The sequence below is a fragment of the Ursus americanus genome, chromosome 24, assembly GCF_024610735.1.
Source record: "Ursus americanus isolate L20-20 chromosome 24, mUrsAme1.1.p, whole genome shotgun sequence".
Lineage (NCBI taxonomy): Eukaryota > Metazoa > Chordata > Mammalia > Carnivora > Ursidae > Ursus > Ursus americanus.
The window spans coordinates 37,173,292-37,188,046 of record NC_142150.1 but is presented as its reverse complement, the minus strand read 5'-3'; the positions used below and the strand labels follow the sequence as shown (position 1 = coordinate 37,188,046).

The window sequence follows — 14,755 nt, the reverse complement described above, 5'->3', positions numbered from 1 at the left end:
GGTTGCCACTAAATCTACCTGGGAAATGGAGCTTCCTCTGGGTTACGGGCCAACATGTCCCATTAGTTCCCAAGTAGCAGCAGCCTTGGCTGGGGTGAGCAAGGCAGAGCTCCTTCCTCAGGGTGCTACCTACAACTATGCATAAATCCCTTTTTTATTATGTCTTCCTTCCCTGCCTCGGGGATCTTTAGCTCCTCTATGGGAGTTTGAGACGGGGGGGGGGGGGGGGTGAGTGGGGAGGACTCTGAGATCAAGTTCTTATCTGTAATATTTACTCCAAAATTGATTTCCCTATATCCTTTCTATCCCTGAGGGGCTGGCTTTTGAAATTCACAAGCCTTGAAAGGACTCCCTGTTTTCTCCATTCTTCAGTCATGACCCTAAGCTCCCCAATATAGGGACACCTCTGCTTTTGCTCACAGTATTATCCCTAATGCCCAGGACAGTACCTGACTGGCACACAGTGGGTACTCAATAAGAATTTGTCCAACAGATGAATTCCTGTCTCTCCTCCTCTAGTCTGTCCTCCTCCAAGCCATCCAGGAAGTGTCTTCCAGAGGAATCTTTTGGAAGTGTAGCTATCACTCCACAGCTCAGCTGCTGTTCTGCGGCCAGCCCCATCAAGTCTAATTAGCCTCTGGTTCCAGGCTCTGACTAAATGGATTCATTTTATTTCCTATCACATCCAAATATTCAAGATGCTTGGCCTGTTGGGCAGCCTCAACCAACAACCGCTATGAAGTTCCTGCTGTGGGTCAGGCGCTGTGTTAGGCTCTGAGGAGCAACAGTGACCAGAACGACGGTGGTTCCTGTTATCAGAGAGTTTACAGTCTAGTGGAGAACACAGGTATCAAACAGACGCTTGTAAGCAATTAAATAATTAAATGATTATAGCTACCAGAATGGCTTGAAGGAGAATTACGGGGTGTTGTGGGGTCTAGACTTCAGTCAGGGGTCAAGAAAAAGGCCCCAGAGGAAGTGCCATTTAAGATGAGATTGAAGTTTACTTTGGAGGGAATAAGAGGGGAGGACAGAGGAGGCTTGCCAGGCACAAGTAGTGGAACCAGCCAGAGGGGCTAAGTTTGAGAACTTGAAAGGCCAGTGTGGCCGGAGGGAAGATGAGATGTGGTGGTGGAGGTCAGTAAGGGCTAGATGGTGCAGGACTTGGGGGCAAGTTTTCTCTGCCAGAAACACTATCCCTCATTCAGGTCTCAGCAAAAATGTCACCTCCTCAGAGCTACCCTCCCTGAATACCCTGCTTCAAGCAGCCCATCTCTCCCATCCATACCACCTCCCATCCATCTTTCTCTGATTTGTTTTATTCTTAGCACTTACCACTCTCTGGAATTTTCTTCTGATGTGTTGATTGTCTCTGCCACCCCGCTGCCTCACCCGCCCCCCCAAAAAGAATGTAAGCTCCAAGAGAGCAGAACCCTTGTTCACCATTCATATCTCCAGTTATCAGAGCAGAGTCTGGCACTGAGGAGGAGCCCAATCAATTTGTTGGATGAATGGAAAGCCTAGAGAGTAGCAGGAATAGATTTTTCAGGGAAAGTGGATCACAGGCTGTTCTGTAAAAAGTGGATTAGAAGGCTAGGCTGGAAGCAAGACCAATTAGGATGCTATTTTACTGCTGCAGGGGAGACATAATAGTAGTTTGGACAATCTTGCTTGGATTCAAGGATAATGATAAACACAAATATGGATATCTTACTATTTGCCAGGCAACTTCCAAAGCACTTTTTATTTTATTTTATCTTATTTCATTTTATTTTATTTTATTTTATTTATTTTAACTAGGCTAGAAGCGGGGCTTGAACTCACAATCCTGAGATCAAGACCTCAGCTGAGATCAAGAGGATGCTTAACTGACTGAGCCACCCCAGCACCCCCCAAAGCACTTTTTAAGTATTAACTCCTCACAACAACCCTATGAGCTAGTTTAACCTTTGTTATCATTCCCCCTATTTTACAGATAAAGAAATTAAGGCAGAGAAGTTCACACAGTTTACTAGCTGGGTGGGCTGGGATTAGAGCACACACAATCTGACTTTAGACTGCTTTTGGCTACTATGCTATACTATCCTTCATACGTGCAACTTTTATTCTTCTCTCCAAGACTTTGCTCACACTCTTCCTCATCTTGGGATGCCTTCTGTTCTCCCCTTCTATCTGAATATTGCCTACCTGTAAAAATCCAGCTCACTCACCCCTCTTCAGCCAAGACTTTACTGATCACACCTGTCTGTCCTGCTTTGCCTACATCCTTTATAGCCCACACCACGAGTTCTGTACATGATTCCTTAGAGCCTCTTATAGATAGCCACTTAGAACCCGACAGATCTGAGCTGGAAGGGGCCTGGCAGTCATGTCGGAAGGGCAGAGAAGGCGATGACTTGCTCACGATCACAGCGCAAATTGGTAGTAGAGGCAGGTCTACCCATCTGCCTCTGCGCTTTCTTCACGGCTCACCTAGCAGTGTCTCTCAAAGGGTAGTCGGAGATACACCTGCCTCAGAATCACGTGGGGGCACACACTGAAAATGCAGACTTTCTAAGGCAGACCCCAGGAAGATGCATTTTAGAAAGTTGGTTAGGAAATTCTCATACGCTCCAAAGTTTTCAAGGCGACGGTCCCATGGACCAGCGCAGCACAGGTCTCAAGAAAGTGTTGCTCAATGCATTGGCTTTAAATTCCCACTGCATTGTGGGAAATGTAGTTTGGAACCTCCTCGGTCCCGGCCCCGGGAGCGCTTTACGGACGGCGCCGAGTCGGTCCGGAAATGGCCGAAGGTTCCCTGGCGGGCCCTTTCCTGCCCGGTTGCATTCTGGGAAAGGGCAGTTTCCGTTAGGTGCTGGAGGCTGAGGCGCGCGACCGGCCGCAGCCCCACGTGAAGCGCTACGCGAGCATCGCTCGGCGGGGTCGCTCCCCGCTGGCCGCGGAGCGTCCCGGAAGCAGCGGGGAACCGGAAGCGGCCCGCGGCGGCGCAGAAGCGAATCCCGGAGCCAGGTGTGAGGTGCTTCGGAGCGCAGCGACGGCGCCATGTCCCTGATCTGCTCGAGTGAGTGTCGGCTGCGGCCGATCGCGGGTCGCAGGGGGCCGGAGCGCGGAGCGGGAGGAGCTGCGGTCCGCTGCGGCGCCGGGGTCGGGGCGGAGGCGAAAACAGGGCTCCCTGGGGGCAGGGCGGCGGCCTGTCAGCGCGGCGGTCCTCCTCCTCCTCGGCGTGGGGTGCATTTGCGCAGCGCTTCACAGTTTACATAACGCCTCAAGTTTATTGTCGCAGACGTCACTGATGCCAAGCACCTCGTTTACGCAGTGAACTGAGGCCTGGATGGAGTGAGCTGGTGCAGGGAAACAACTGTGGTGTAGGAATCGGGCTTGTGCAGGATCTCCCCTCGGATTGGCTTTGTGATCTGGCGCAGGCTCTGGGCCTCAGTTTCCACATCTGCAAAAAGAGGGCATTGCACTGCATGACGTCTGAGGTCCCGCTCGGGTAGTCAGAGATTCTGCAGTTTGCGAAGGTCACACAGCGAGTTAGAGGCAGTGACAGGGCTGGAATCCAGGCCCCTGGCTCCCAGCCTCACCCTGTATGACTACCAGACACAGCGCACATTTATAAAGCCTTTGACGCGGCGCTTCCAAGTCCGTGATCTCATTTTATCCTCACAAGAATTCTCCAAAGCAGAAACGAAGATGGGGGTTTTACAGATGAGGATGTAAGGCTCCAGGAGACTGTGGCGGGGCTGGGTGGTGGAGGTAGTTTCTCCCACCCCAGATCCAGGCTTTTTCCCCCCTGCCTTGTACGGTCTTTCCTTTTGGTATTTTAATGCGGCACTCAGATGTTTTCCATTCTCACTGTGTCATCAGGTTACTAGAACATCCCTTTCTCGGTTTGCTTCCAGCTCGTAAGCCCTGTGCTCTTCTCAGAACCTCTCCATGCATCCAAAAGAAGGGAGGAAGGAAGGAAGGGAAATGAGGGCCAGAAAAAGGAATCTTTCATAGTGAAGAAATTACAGTTTGCAAAATATTTTCACATTCATTGTTTTCTTTCAGTCTTGAGGAAGATTTTTTTTCTATATTTCTAGCACATCCTTTCATTTGGTCGTGTTTAGGTGTTTTTGTTAGATGTTTACTGGATGCCTGCTGGGCATCTGCACTGTGCTTGGAAGTCAGACCAGCTATAATCCCTATCCTCAAGGGTGCGTGGTCTACTGAGGCAGGAGTGTCAATGTTACCTCTGTTGGGGGTTGTTGTGAGGATGAGTCATCTGTGGAAAATGTTTACAATCATGCTTGGCACCTGATGAACGCCATGTAAGTGTTTCTTCTTAATGTAACACTTGTCACGATGCTTTGTAATTTCTTTGTCTGATAATCCGTCTGGGCTGTAGACTGAGATTTGAGTGGCCGTGTGTATCTCCGTGTCCTAGAGTATAATGGGTGCCTGAGCATCTTTGTTCCCAAAGGAGGTGGGTGGGGATTATTGACTGCTCCGTAGGTATGGGGCATGTGGTAGTCATGCAGTGATTGTTGGTTGACTACCTGTCAGGAGAGTGATGGAGAAGCTAGTTACGTAGCTGAAAAGATGCTGGGGACATTACAAAACTAGTGTCATGTCCTGCTTTCTGTTGAATGTGGGGATGTGAGGCTTTGTTGGGGCCAGTTGCCTGTGAGGCATCCCGTTGTCCCAGGGTCCCTTTCAGCATCCCAAGCTCACTGCCTGCCTTTTCTCCACAGTCTCCAATGAAGTGCCCGAGCACCCGTGCGTGTCCCCTGTCTCTAATCATGTTTACGAGCGGCGGCTCATTGAGAAGTATATTGCAGAGAATGGCACAGACCCCATCAACAACCAGCCTCTGTCCGAGGAGCAGCTCATCGACATCAAAGGTGCCTGGAGGCTGGCCTCGGTCCAGGGCTGTTTTAGCTCAGAGCTTCAGAGGTTGGGAGGTGGTGCCAGCGCACTGGAGGAGGAGATGGTGTTCTGTTAATGCAGGCTAAAGGGGAAAGAGGTAGGGGGGAGGAAGAGTCCCCGGGTTATGGTTCTTCATACCCACTCTCCCTCTCTTGGCAGTTGCTCACCCAATCCGGCCCAAGCCCCCCTCCGCTACCAGCATCCCAGCCATTCTGAAAGCCTTGCAGGATGAGTGGGTGAGTCGCTGGAAGAGAACCAATGTCTCTCTACTTGAAGAGAGGGTGTCACTGCACTAGGACTTGGGGTGGGAAGGATGGAGCTTTTGTTTTTTTTTTAATGAGGGGCAGCATGATAGTGGAGGAAGAGCCTGGTTGTTGAGGTCATACAGATCTGGGTTCCACACTTAACTCGCTTGCTCACTTGCCATATGACCTTGGGCAAATTGCTCACATGTGAGTCCCGGTTTTCCTGACTCTAGGACAGGGATTTGTGCCGATCTGTCAGGGTTCGGGGGAGAATTAGAATAAGGTTAGAATATAAACCTCGTGACATCAGAGATTTGTTTTATTCGTCAGTATATCCCTAGCACCAAGAGCCGCACCGTATGTAGTAGGCTCTCTAAAAGATGAATGAGTGAATACATCTCGAGCGACTGTCTTGCACAGTACCTGACACGATGAGGGCAGTCGATAAATGGCAGCGGCAGCATTATTCTTCCTTTGTGGGGAGGTGACGGCATGACATCGAGATTTGCCAGTAAATTGGAGACGGGGGTGGGGAAGAGCGTGCTCCCACTCCTCGCTGTGCCCAGTGTCTGGTGTGGGGCAGCAGCTCCAGGGTGGCTGCCAGCGCATTCCTGGTCCCTTGTGTATCGCTTAGGTTACTGATACTGGTCCGGGCTGTGGGAATACGGGGCAGCGTCCTCTTGATCAAGGCCTGACCCTTCTATTGGGTGCTCCCTTCCCCCCTCCACCCCCTCACGGTGGCGTTTCCCTTCCCCAGGATGCAGTCATGCTGCACAGCTTCACTCTGCGCCAGCAGCTGCAGACAACCCGCCAAGAGCTGTCTCACGCTCTGTACCAGCACGATGCCGCCTGCCGTGTCATAGCCCGTCTGACCAAGGAAGTTACAGCTGCCCGAGAAGGTGCAGCCTCTGCCCCGCCATCCCCCACCCTGGGCTGGTCCTGCTTTGTAATACCCTATTGCTAATCTCTTCTTCTGTCTCAGCTCTGGCCACCCTGAAGCCACAGGCTGGTCTCATCGTGCCGCAGGCCGTGCCAAGCTCACAGCCGAGTGTTGCGGTGAGTGTGCCGCCCCCTCACCCCCCATCAGCAGCCCCTTTGTGCGGTGTCGCACATGACTGTCCTGCAAGTGTCTTTGGCTTTCTGTGCCTCCCTCACCTTTAACTTTCTTGTCTTCAGGGTGCAGGCGAGCCGATGGATTTGGGCGAACTGGTGGGAATGACCCCTGAGATTATCCAGAAGGTAAGTTGTGGGAAGTCACTGGGTGGGAATGCTGGTGGGCCCTCACTTCTCACCCTCTGCCTTGAGCCCAGTACTGACTAGAAATCCCATCCATGTGGGACTCAAGCAGAGAGGTGCAGAGCACAGACTGAGGCCCGTATTCATGCTTTGTTATCACCTCTTAGAAGCTTTATGACCTTGGGCTGACTTAACCAACTTTGTATCTCATTTTCCTTGTTTCTAAACTGTTCTAAACTTGTTTCTACCAGTGTCTACTTTGTAGACTTGTGAGAATTTAAAAGATTGTAATTACTGATAAGTGCAACTTGTAGCTTTTACTGTCATTGGGGGTTCTTTGCAGATTGTAAAGCACTTTGTTACACGTTCTTATATGTTTTCTCTGAGGGAGATAGAATGGGGATTACCATTTTTAGTTTACAGATAAAGAACCGGAGACTAAGATTCAAAGGCACAGCTCACAAGAGGCAGAGCGGGCCAGATTCCAGGGCCAGTGCCCTGTCGTATTCACAGAACTCGCCTGTAGGAGTTGATCGTTTGTGTCTTGTGTGTGCTCACCTTGCATCTTCACTCTCTTGGTGGTGTAGACTTGGTCTGGGAGCTCTGCAGAGCTGGTTCAGGTGCTCGCTCTGCCATTTGTCACCTCTGAGGCCTTGGGGACGTGACCTCACTCCTCTGAGGCTCAGTGTCCTCCTCTGTGAAGTAAGGTCAACAGCACCCCCTCATTAGGTTGGGGTGAGAGTAAGAAGAGGGAATGCACATAAGCCCTTAGCACAGAACCCGGCAGATCACGAGTGCAGGTGACACTTGGGGATGTGACCAGTGTCCAGCATGCCTCTGTCCTGGCAAGATAACTTGTCTCACGTTGCACCTGTTCCTCCCTCTCACCCAGCTTCAAGACAAGGCCACTGTGCTCACCACGGAGCGTAAGAAGGTGAGTCTTCCCGGAGCCGGGGAGCCAGGGGAGAGCTGGCCAGTGGAGGCGGCTGCCGCCCTCGGGGGAAGGGCGATCGCTGCATCCTCCACTCACTGATGCTCTTGTTGGGGGTTTTGCTTTTTCTCAGAGAGGGAAGACGGTGCCGGAGGAGCTGGTGAAGCCAGAGGAGCTGAGCAAATACCGGCAGGTGGCATCCCATGTGGTGAGTGGCCAGGTCCCTGCTACCTGGGAGGCGGGGTGTCCCCGTGGCATCTGGGCCGGGCATCCAGCGTAGGGAGCAGTGGCCTAGAGCTGTGCTCGGGCCTGGCTCCGGCTTTTCCCCCAGCTGTGGAGTTCTCAGGGCTTCTCTCCTTGCCTGGTGGTGGCTTTCCCAGTAATGCCGTGATGGCGGTGCTGTGTCCGGGCAGGAGGCCAAGCGCAGGGGATGAGGAGCAGAAGTCACTCTTGTTCCCCGGGGTTGGGGAATGGAATTGGGGGAGTTGTGTGGCTTTATGGCCGGCCTGGATTCGGCCATGACTGGGTTTGATGTCGTGCCCTCTGCTTAGGGCTTGCACAGTGCCAGCATTCCTGGGATCCTCGCACTGGACCTCTGCCCTGCCGACACCAACAAGATCCTTACTGGTGAGAGCCGGCCAGGCCCGGCAGGCCAAGGCAGGGAGGGTGGTGGAGAGGGTGCATGCTTCTGTCCTCTGCACGTTCCGGGCACAAAAGTACCTTCTTCAGCAGAGGGACCCTGGTGGGCGTGACTCATTTTTGGATCTTATCTGGGTCCTTTCTAGGTGGGGCGGATAAAAATGTTGTCGTCTTCGACAAGAGTTCTGAGCAAATCTTGGCCACCCTCAAAGGCCATACCAAGAAAGTCACCAGTGTGGTGTTTCATCCTTCCCAGGTAAAGGGTTCTGCCAGTCACCCTGGGTTCTTCATTCCTGAGCCCTGTGTGCAGTGGTTTCGGGTTGCGGCCCAGTTACCCAGTGCCCTGCTGTGTCCTTGTTGAAGTGAATCGGGCCTGAGGAAGAGCGCTGAGCCTTCCGAGTGGGCCCTAGGCCTTTGTTTGCAGTCACAGGGTTGCCCTGTACTCTGTAGGACTTAAAACAGTGGCCTTCAGACCAGGGGAAGAGAGGAAGTGGAGAGCTCGAATAAGCATATTCACAGACCTATGTTACTTTAGGAAAAGGAAAAACCCTACACCATCTATAATACAAACATGGAAAACAAAGCTCAGGAAAATCTTGATTCAGCATATCTGGGAAGGACAGGTTTGTCCACTTTCCCATGGTCCTTCAGGGTTTAGGGGGGACTTGTTGACTATTGAAAGTGACGTGGGCTGAAGTAGATGGAGAGGTGCTGGTGTAGAGGGCAGAGACAGCTCCTTAGACGAGATTACTTACCTACAGGATTTGAGTCTTGAGGTCGGGGACAGTTTGGGTCTGAGGCTAGGAGAGTGGCTAAGTCTGTGCTTCCCAGATGATCAATCTTTTCCCTGTCCCTTAATGAAATTAGAAATAGATGAATGATGTGAATTTTTCATGGAACTAAATGTATTTACCTATATTCATTTATTCATTTTAAGTTTTATTTATTTAAGTAATCTTTATGCCCAATGTGGGGCTTGAACTCCTGACCCCGAGATCAAGGGTCACATGTTCCCCAGACTGAGCTAGCCAGGCACCCCAAAACTAAATGTATTTCAGATGGAAAGCACTCCTTTCTTGTTGACTGGGTGTTAATATGTTATTTTTCTTATGAAATTGTGTTGACGAAATAGGGTAGTTGGTTCTACCTTACAATTTTTAATGTCCTAACCCAAATAATCGGTAGCTGACACTATGTAAGTTGTCTCTGCCCCAAATTTTTCTGAGAATGAACTTGCGCCTGCAGAGCTGAAGTGTGGGAGGCACCGGAACGCGGAACTCGCCCTTGCAGCCCCTCCCAGACCCAGTGCTGCTCGGACCCGCGCTATCCCTGCCAGTCGCCATTAGCTACATGTGTCTATTTAAACAAAGTAAAAAAAACTAAAACAAAAAAATTCACTTCTTCAATTGCACTAGCCACATTGCTCTTTCTGGTCCTAGAAAGAGGGCATGGGAAATTGCTCTCTGGTACAGCTGTCCTTCTTACTGCTGGATAGATAGGCTTCCTCACGTAGGCCATGCTGTTTGATTTGCCGTTTTAAATAGCATTTACCGTTGGCTCTCTTAGGCATCATTGCGTGGATGGATGTCTGTAGGCAGGACAGGGCTGAAAGAGTAGCAGTTGTTGGGGTTATGGCCGTCCCCAGCCCCCTTTTGTAAGATTGTTATGGTCCTTCTCTTCCGCTCTCCTTTCAGGAGCTGGTGTTTTCTGCCTCTCCAGATGCTACTATCAGGATTTGGTCGGTCCCGAATGCCTCTTGTGTGCAGGTTGTTCGGGCCCACGAGAGCGCCGTGACAGGCCTCAGCCTGCATGCCACTGGGGACTATCTCCTGAGCTCCTCTGATGACCAGGTGTGGGCCCAGCCTGGACGCTGCAGAGGCCTGTTGGTCTCTGAGCTTGAAAATCCTGGGAGGAGGGAACATCTTACCAACACCAGCTGCTTCCCCAGAACCCCAGAGGAGAATGTTCCTCTGCTCAGAGGGGCTAGCTTTGCCAGGGCTTGCTGAATGAGGGTCCCTGCCTTCCTGAAGGGCACCCACTTTCTTACTGGTTCCATTGTTTCTGTTTTTTCAGTACTGGGCCTTCTCTGACATCCAGACAGGGCGTGTGCTCACCAAGGTGACGGATGAGACCTCTGGCTGCTGTAAGTTGCTTCAGAGGCGCTGGGCTCTGTCTTTTGTTGCCTACCACTTATTTTTATGTTTTATTTAGTCACCTGCTCACTTGTTCTTAAAATACATTTGCTGCCAGCACCTGCCGGGTGCCAGGCATTGTCCTGGGCACAGTGAGCAGCTTGAAGAACGAGGAACCTTTCGCTGTGCTTGTCTCTCCCGTGGGCTCTGAGCACAGCTCTGTCTTCCTCTCTTGCAGCTCTTACCTGTGCACAGTTCCACCCTGATGGACTCATTTTTGGGACAGGCACCATGGACTCGCAGATCAAGATCTGGGACTTGAAGGTAGGACATAGCAGCCTCCATCCGAGGCCGAGGTTCTGAGCTCTTGACTATGCAGCGTTGATTAAATGCTTATGGCTCCTGGTCCTTGGGGTGTCCCTAGGATGGAGAGACTGTGGCCGCCCATGCGTGTGCGTGTGTGTGGTGTGGTAGGTGTGGTCCGGGGTTCCTGGACTGGGCCATCTGCTTCTGCCGTTCCTGCTAGTGGTCCTTCCCTGAAGGATAGAGGAGGACGGCTCAGAGGTCGGCATTTGGTGAACTCCATCTTCTCCCTCTTGTGACCAGTGGGTGATGTTGTGCTCCTCATCCCCAAACCATAGGAGCGCACCAACGTGGCCAACTTCCCCGGCCACTCGGGCCCCATCACCAGCATTGCCTTCTCGGAGAACGGTTACTACTTGGCTACAGCGGCTGACGACTCCTCTGTCAAGCTCTGGGATCTGCGCAAGCTTAAAAACTTCAAGACGCTGCAGCTGGATAACAACTTTGAGGTGTGCCCCCTCTCTCCCCTGCTCTGTCGGTTGCGGCTCCTCAGTTGTCAGTTATTCACTGAATTAATCTAACTTCTGTTTATCCCTCACTGCCCCATAGTTTCTGTTCTCCTGTGACCTCTCTCCTGATTCTGGCAGGTGAAGTCACTGATCTTTGACCAGAGCGGTACCTACCTGGCCCTCGGGGGCACGGATGTCCAGATCTACATCTGCAAGCAGTGGACAGAGATTCTTCACTTCACAGGTAGGGTCTGACTCTGGGACCCCAAGGGTGCCCTGGCCCAGAATGAAGAGGGCTGATACCACTGGCCTAGGAGTTTCTAGGGGCAGGCATGAGTTTGCCTAGGCAGCTTTTCATCACTACCTAAGACGAGTTGAGTGGCTAAGAAAATGAACTCGAGTCAGACTGCTGGGCTTTAAATGCCAGCTCTACCACTTCAAGTCCGCTTCAAGCTGTGTGACATTGGACAAGTCGCCTAGTGTCTCAGGGGAATGCTAACAGTGCATACTTCACGGGGTGGTGGTGAGGCTTAGATGAGTTTGTATCTGTATGAAGTTATTTGTTTCTGTGCGTACACAGACGTACAAACAGGAGAAGTAGCTGTGTACATGACGTGCATACGTGTGTCGCACACGTACATACATAGAACAGTGTCTGGCACGTGGTAGGATTTGCCGCTGTTCAGCATTGCGTCTTTGTCTGATGTGGGATGGAGCCGTAACTGAGATCCAGGCCTCGCACTGATGGAATTCCAGTCGGCTTAGGAAGGCACACGTGGAACGAGTTCACAAATAATCACTTGATTGCGGTCGTGAAAGGTGGAGAAGGAAAGTAGCAAGTGAGGGGACAGTGGCTAATGGGGCTGCAAGCCTCCTCTAGTAGTTGTGCGGGCCCTGGGTCCAGGACTTACCCTCTCAGAGCCGTAGCTTCTTAAAATGGTCATACTGGCCCTGCTTTGCATATTGTGCCAGCCGGGGATACAGAAGTGGCACGCACAGTGACAGAGTGCCTGCTGCACGCTGGGGTGCTAGCGAATGGCAGTTGTTTGCTGTCTTTGTCGATGAAATTCTCCTCCTTGTCAGCAGGGCGTGGGTGGGCCCCAGGGTGCTTCTCCTGCCCCGTCACGTTCCGCTGAGCCCTGCTCAGTGCGTGTGCTGCAGGGGTGTGCAGGCCTGACCGTGACCCTTCACTGGGCTCTGGGCTTTGGAGTTGAGTGGGGTAGAGTAGTGGGCTGGAAGCACAGCCTGGGCTCTGTGGTCATGGCTCCAGGTGTTACTCTAAACCTAGAAGGAATTTGCTTTGCTGCTCATGAACTGCCTGAATCCGGGGCAGTGTGTCACCCAGCCTCTTCTGCCCGTGGCCCAGCCCTGCTCTGGGTTGGGGCTCCGGGGTCCCTACGTCAGAACTCCCTGAGCTGGAACATGCTAACGGACTGTCCAGTGATAAGCAAGGAGTTAGAACTAACTACATACTATAAACGTATATCAGCCAACTGAGCAGTGAGGTTTTAAACCGAAGTGAAAACTCAGTAAATTTGTAAAACTAAGGTTGTGATAAGGGGAAGCATGTCTGCTTGGTCTGTCGCGCCCTCTTGCCAGTTCCCAGTCAATTCTAACAAACTTGGGACTGAGCAGAATTGCAGTTGCCCCAAAAGCTCAGGTAGGGGCGCTGATGTTCCTCTGTTCACTCAGCCCACAACAAGAACTCAGTGCCTGCTGTGTGCCAGGTGTCACGTAAGGCCCTGGGGACGGGTGGTGTGCAGGTCGGACTGGCACCCTGCCCTTGGGGGTGCAGAGGTAACTGGGGAAAGAGTACGTGAGCCCTGACCCGGGAAGCACTGGATGAATTGGGAGCGCATCCTCAGGGTCAGCGCTCAGCCCTGAGGGGGAGAAGCCTCACCACTGTCTCCTGTTTTTCTCCTCAGAGCATAGTGGCCTGACCACAGGGGTGGCCTTTGGGCACCACGCCAAGTTCATCGCTTCAACGGGCATGGACAGGAGCCTCAAATTCTACAGCCTGTAGGCCCTGGCCCTTCGGATCTGGGAGCTGGGCCTCATCTCAGTAGAGGGGTAGAATTAGGGTGGGGGGTGGGGGGAGGAAGGGGAGAGACTACTGGGGGGGCGGGGGGGTCTCTGGGGCGGGGCAGTCACATCATTTCACTCTGGTCCGGGTGGTGACCTGAGAGCCATGGCGGCGGGGACCACCCTCATCCATGCCACCTCCAGCCTGACAGGAAGGATCATGGGAGGTAGAACTGTCACCCTGTGAAGGCTCAGGTCGGAGCCCAGGGCCTCTCCCCTCATGGCGTTCACTGAGTTTCACTTCCTGGGAGATGGGGAGAGGCTGAGCCAAGGGAAGTGTGAAGGGGATGGGCGTGAGGGCTCTTGCAGGTTTTTGTAAGCAGTGATTTAGTTTCATTAAAAAAAGAAAACAATAAACATAGCACCTCCCTGTGTGTGTATGTAAAAGGAAGCCCAAGCTGGGAAGGTCGGGGAGGGAGCACATTTGCCAGAAAGACTCTTTCACGGCCCTTCACGGCCCCGCAGCCCCCGACCTTGTGTTTCAGAGGGTCTCGTGTCACTCTCGTGCCGCCACCTTGTGGGGTTACCTTCCACAGCAACCGAGAAAGGAGGGGGCGTGAGGGAAGAACAGCCTTTTCTTGCTGGTGAGGAGGTGTGAACGAATCAGGAAGGAGTCTTCTGCTGTGGGTGCTGCAAAACAGGTCCCGGCCGGCTTAAATCCAAAAGATTTTCTAGACTCTGGCTTTTGCACATTGAAAGTGGAGCAGGTTGCACGCCAGTAGAGTAAATAAGCATAGAAGATCAGATTGCAAGTGGAACGCCTCTTCTGGGAGTGAAAGTAGGGCTCCTTGGCTACTGAAGGTGGGGTGGCCTCTTTCCCGTGATAATGAAGCTGAAGTCTTGGTGCGTATTTGCTAAAAGGGAGGAGGGGTGTTGCTGGCAGGGGAAGTTTCTAAGGGGGAATGATCAAGGTGTGTGGAGGGGAAGGAAGGAGGCCAGAGTGTTTGTGCGTGTCCGGGGTGGCCCCGGGAGGTCTCAGGACCCTGGACAAGAGCAGTCTAGGTGCGAGTTGGGCTGGAAGCTTGATGGGAGCAGGTAAGGGGGTAAGAGAATGTGAGGTGAGACTGGAGGGGGGGGAGCCCTGACTGTTGGGGAGGTGGTGTGCTGGGGCTGGGGGCAGTGCGGCAAAGCACAGGAGTCCCCGTTGGTGCCACAGAAGAGCTCCACGTGTGTGCTGCTGGGTCAGCGTTCCACGGTCAAGAAAGCTCGGGCGCGCTGTTCTCTCGGTCGGAGGCTCACAACGCTCACTAGTTAGTAAGGCCTTTGAAAACTGCAAAAAAGAAACCTTTTCACTTTCTGACCCAGTTTTCACAGATGTTTGACTAGGACAGCCTTTGTGTGTGTCTGTGATCGTCCGTGGAACTCTCCTTTGCGACACACACTGGAGTTGTCGCTGCTGGCAGACAGCACTGCAGTGCGCGTCTCCGAGCTCCAGCCCCGTGTCAGTTCGGGTCAGTTCTCGCTGGAGACTCCCAGGACGGGAGTGACCGGGCGGCGTTTGAACACCTAGAGGTTTTCCAGCGTATGCCAATCAGAGGCCGGTTTTGGGTATTCTGGTTTGAAAAGTGTGGGGTTGTCCCCTTTTAAGAAAAGAGCCGTCATGCAGATCTTCTGATGCTGGACACATTTCAAAAGGGGGAAGGGATGGAGCCAAGGTTTGCAGGTGGTAGAGCCCCAGGTCAAGGTGGGTAAGGGCGGAGCTGGGCCTCCGCTAGCCCAGCACTAAGCCATTGGTCAGGTCCTGGCTAGGTGGGAGTAGGCTTTGTT

General features: G+C 52.6%; 1 protein-coding gene across 1 annotated transcript; it reads left to right on the top strand.

Annotated features, from left to right (window-relative positions):
* Window positions 1-2,821: 2,821 nt before the first annotated feature.
* Window positions 2,822-13,349, top strand: PRPF19 (pre-mRNA processing factor 19). Its single transcript, XM_045786786.2, has 16 exons — window positions 2,822-3,061; window positions 4,737-4,886; window positions 5,071-5,147; window positions 5,914-6,055; window positions 6,139-6,212; window positions 6,333-6,395; window positions 7,285-7,326; window positions 7,457-7,531; window positions 7,875-7,950; window positions 8,109-8,218; window positions 9,657-9,812; window positions 10,036-10,105; window positions 10,333-10,418; window positions 10,736-10,906; window positions 11,045-11,150; window positions 12,832-13,349. Exons 1-16 carry the CDS (start codon window positions 3,043-3,045, stop codon window positions 12,927-12,929), a joined length of 1,515 nt encoding a protein of 504 aa, XP_045642742.1. The 5' UTR covers window positions 2,822-3,042; the 3' UTR covers window positions 12,930-13,349.
* The last annotated feature ends 1,406 nt before the right edge of the window (window positions 13,350-14,755 follow it).

Coding starts and splice junctions, on each gene's coding strand:
- PRPF19 (XM_045786786.2), top strand. Junction 6,396..7,284: donor CCCCTGAGATTATCCAGAAG/GTAAGTTGTGGG, acceptor CCTCTCACCCAG/CTTCAAGACAAGGCCACTGT. Junction 9,813..10,035: donor TGAGCTCCTCTGATGACCAG/GTGTGGGCCCAG, acceptor CTGTTTTTTCAG/TACTGGGCCTTCTCTGACAT.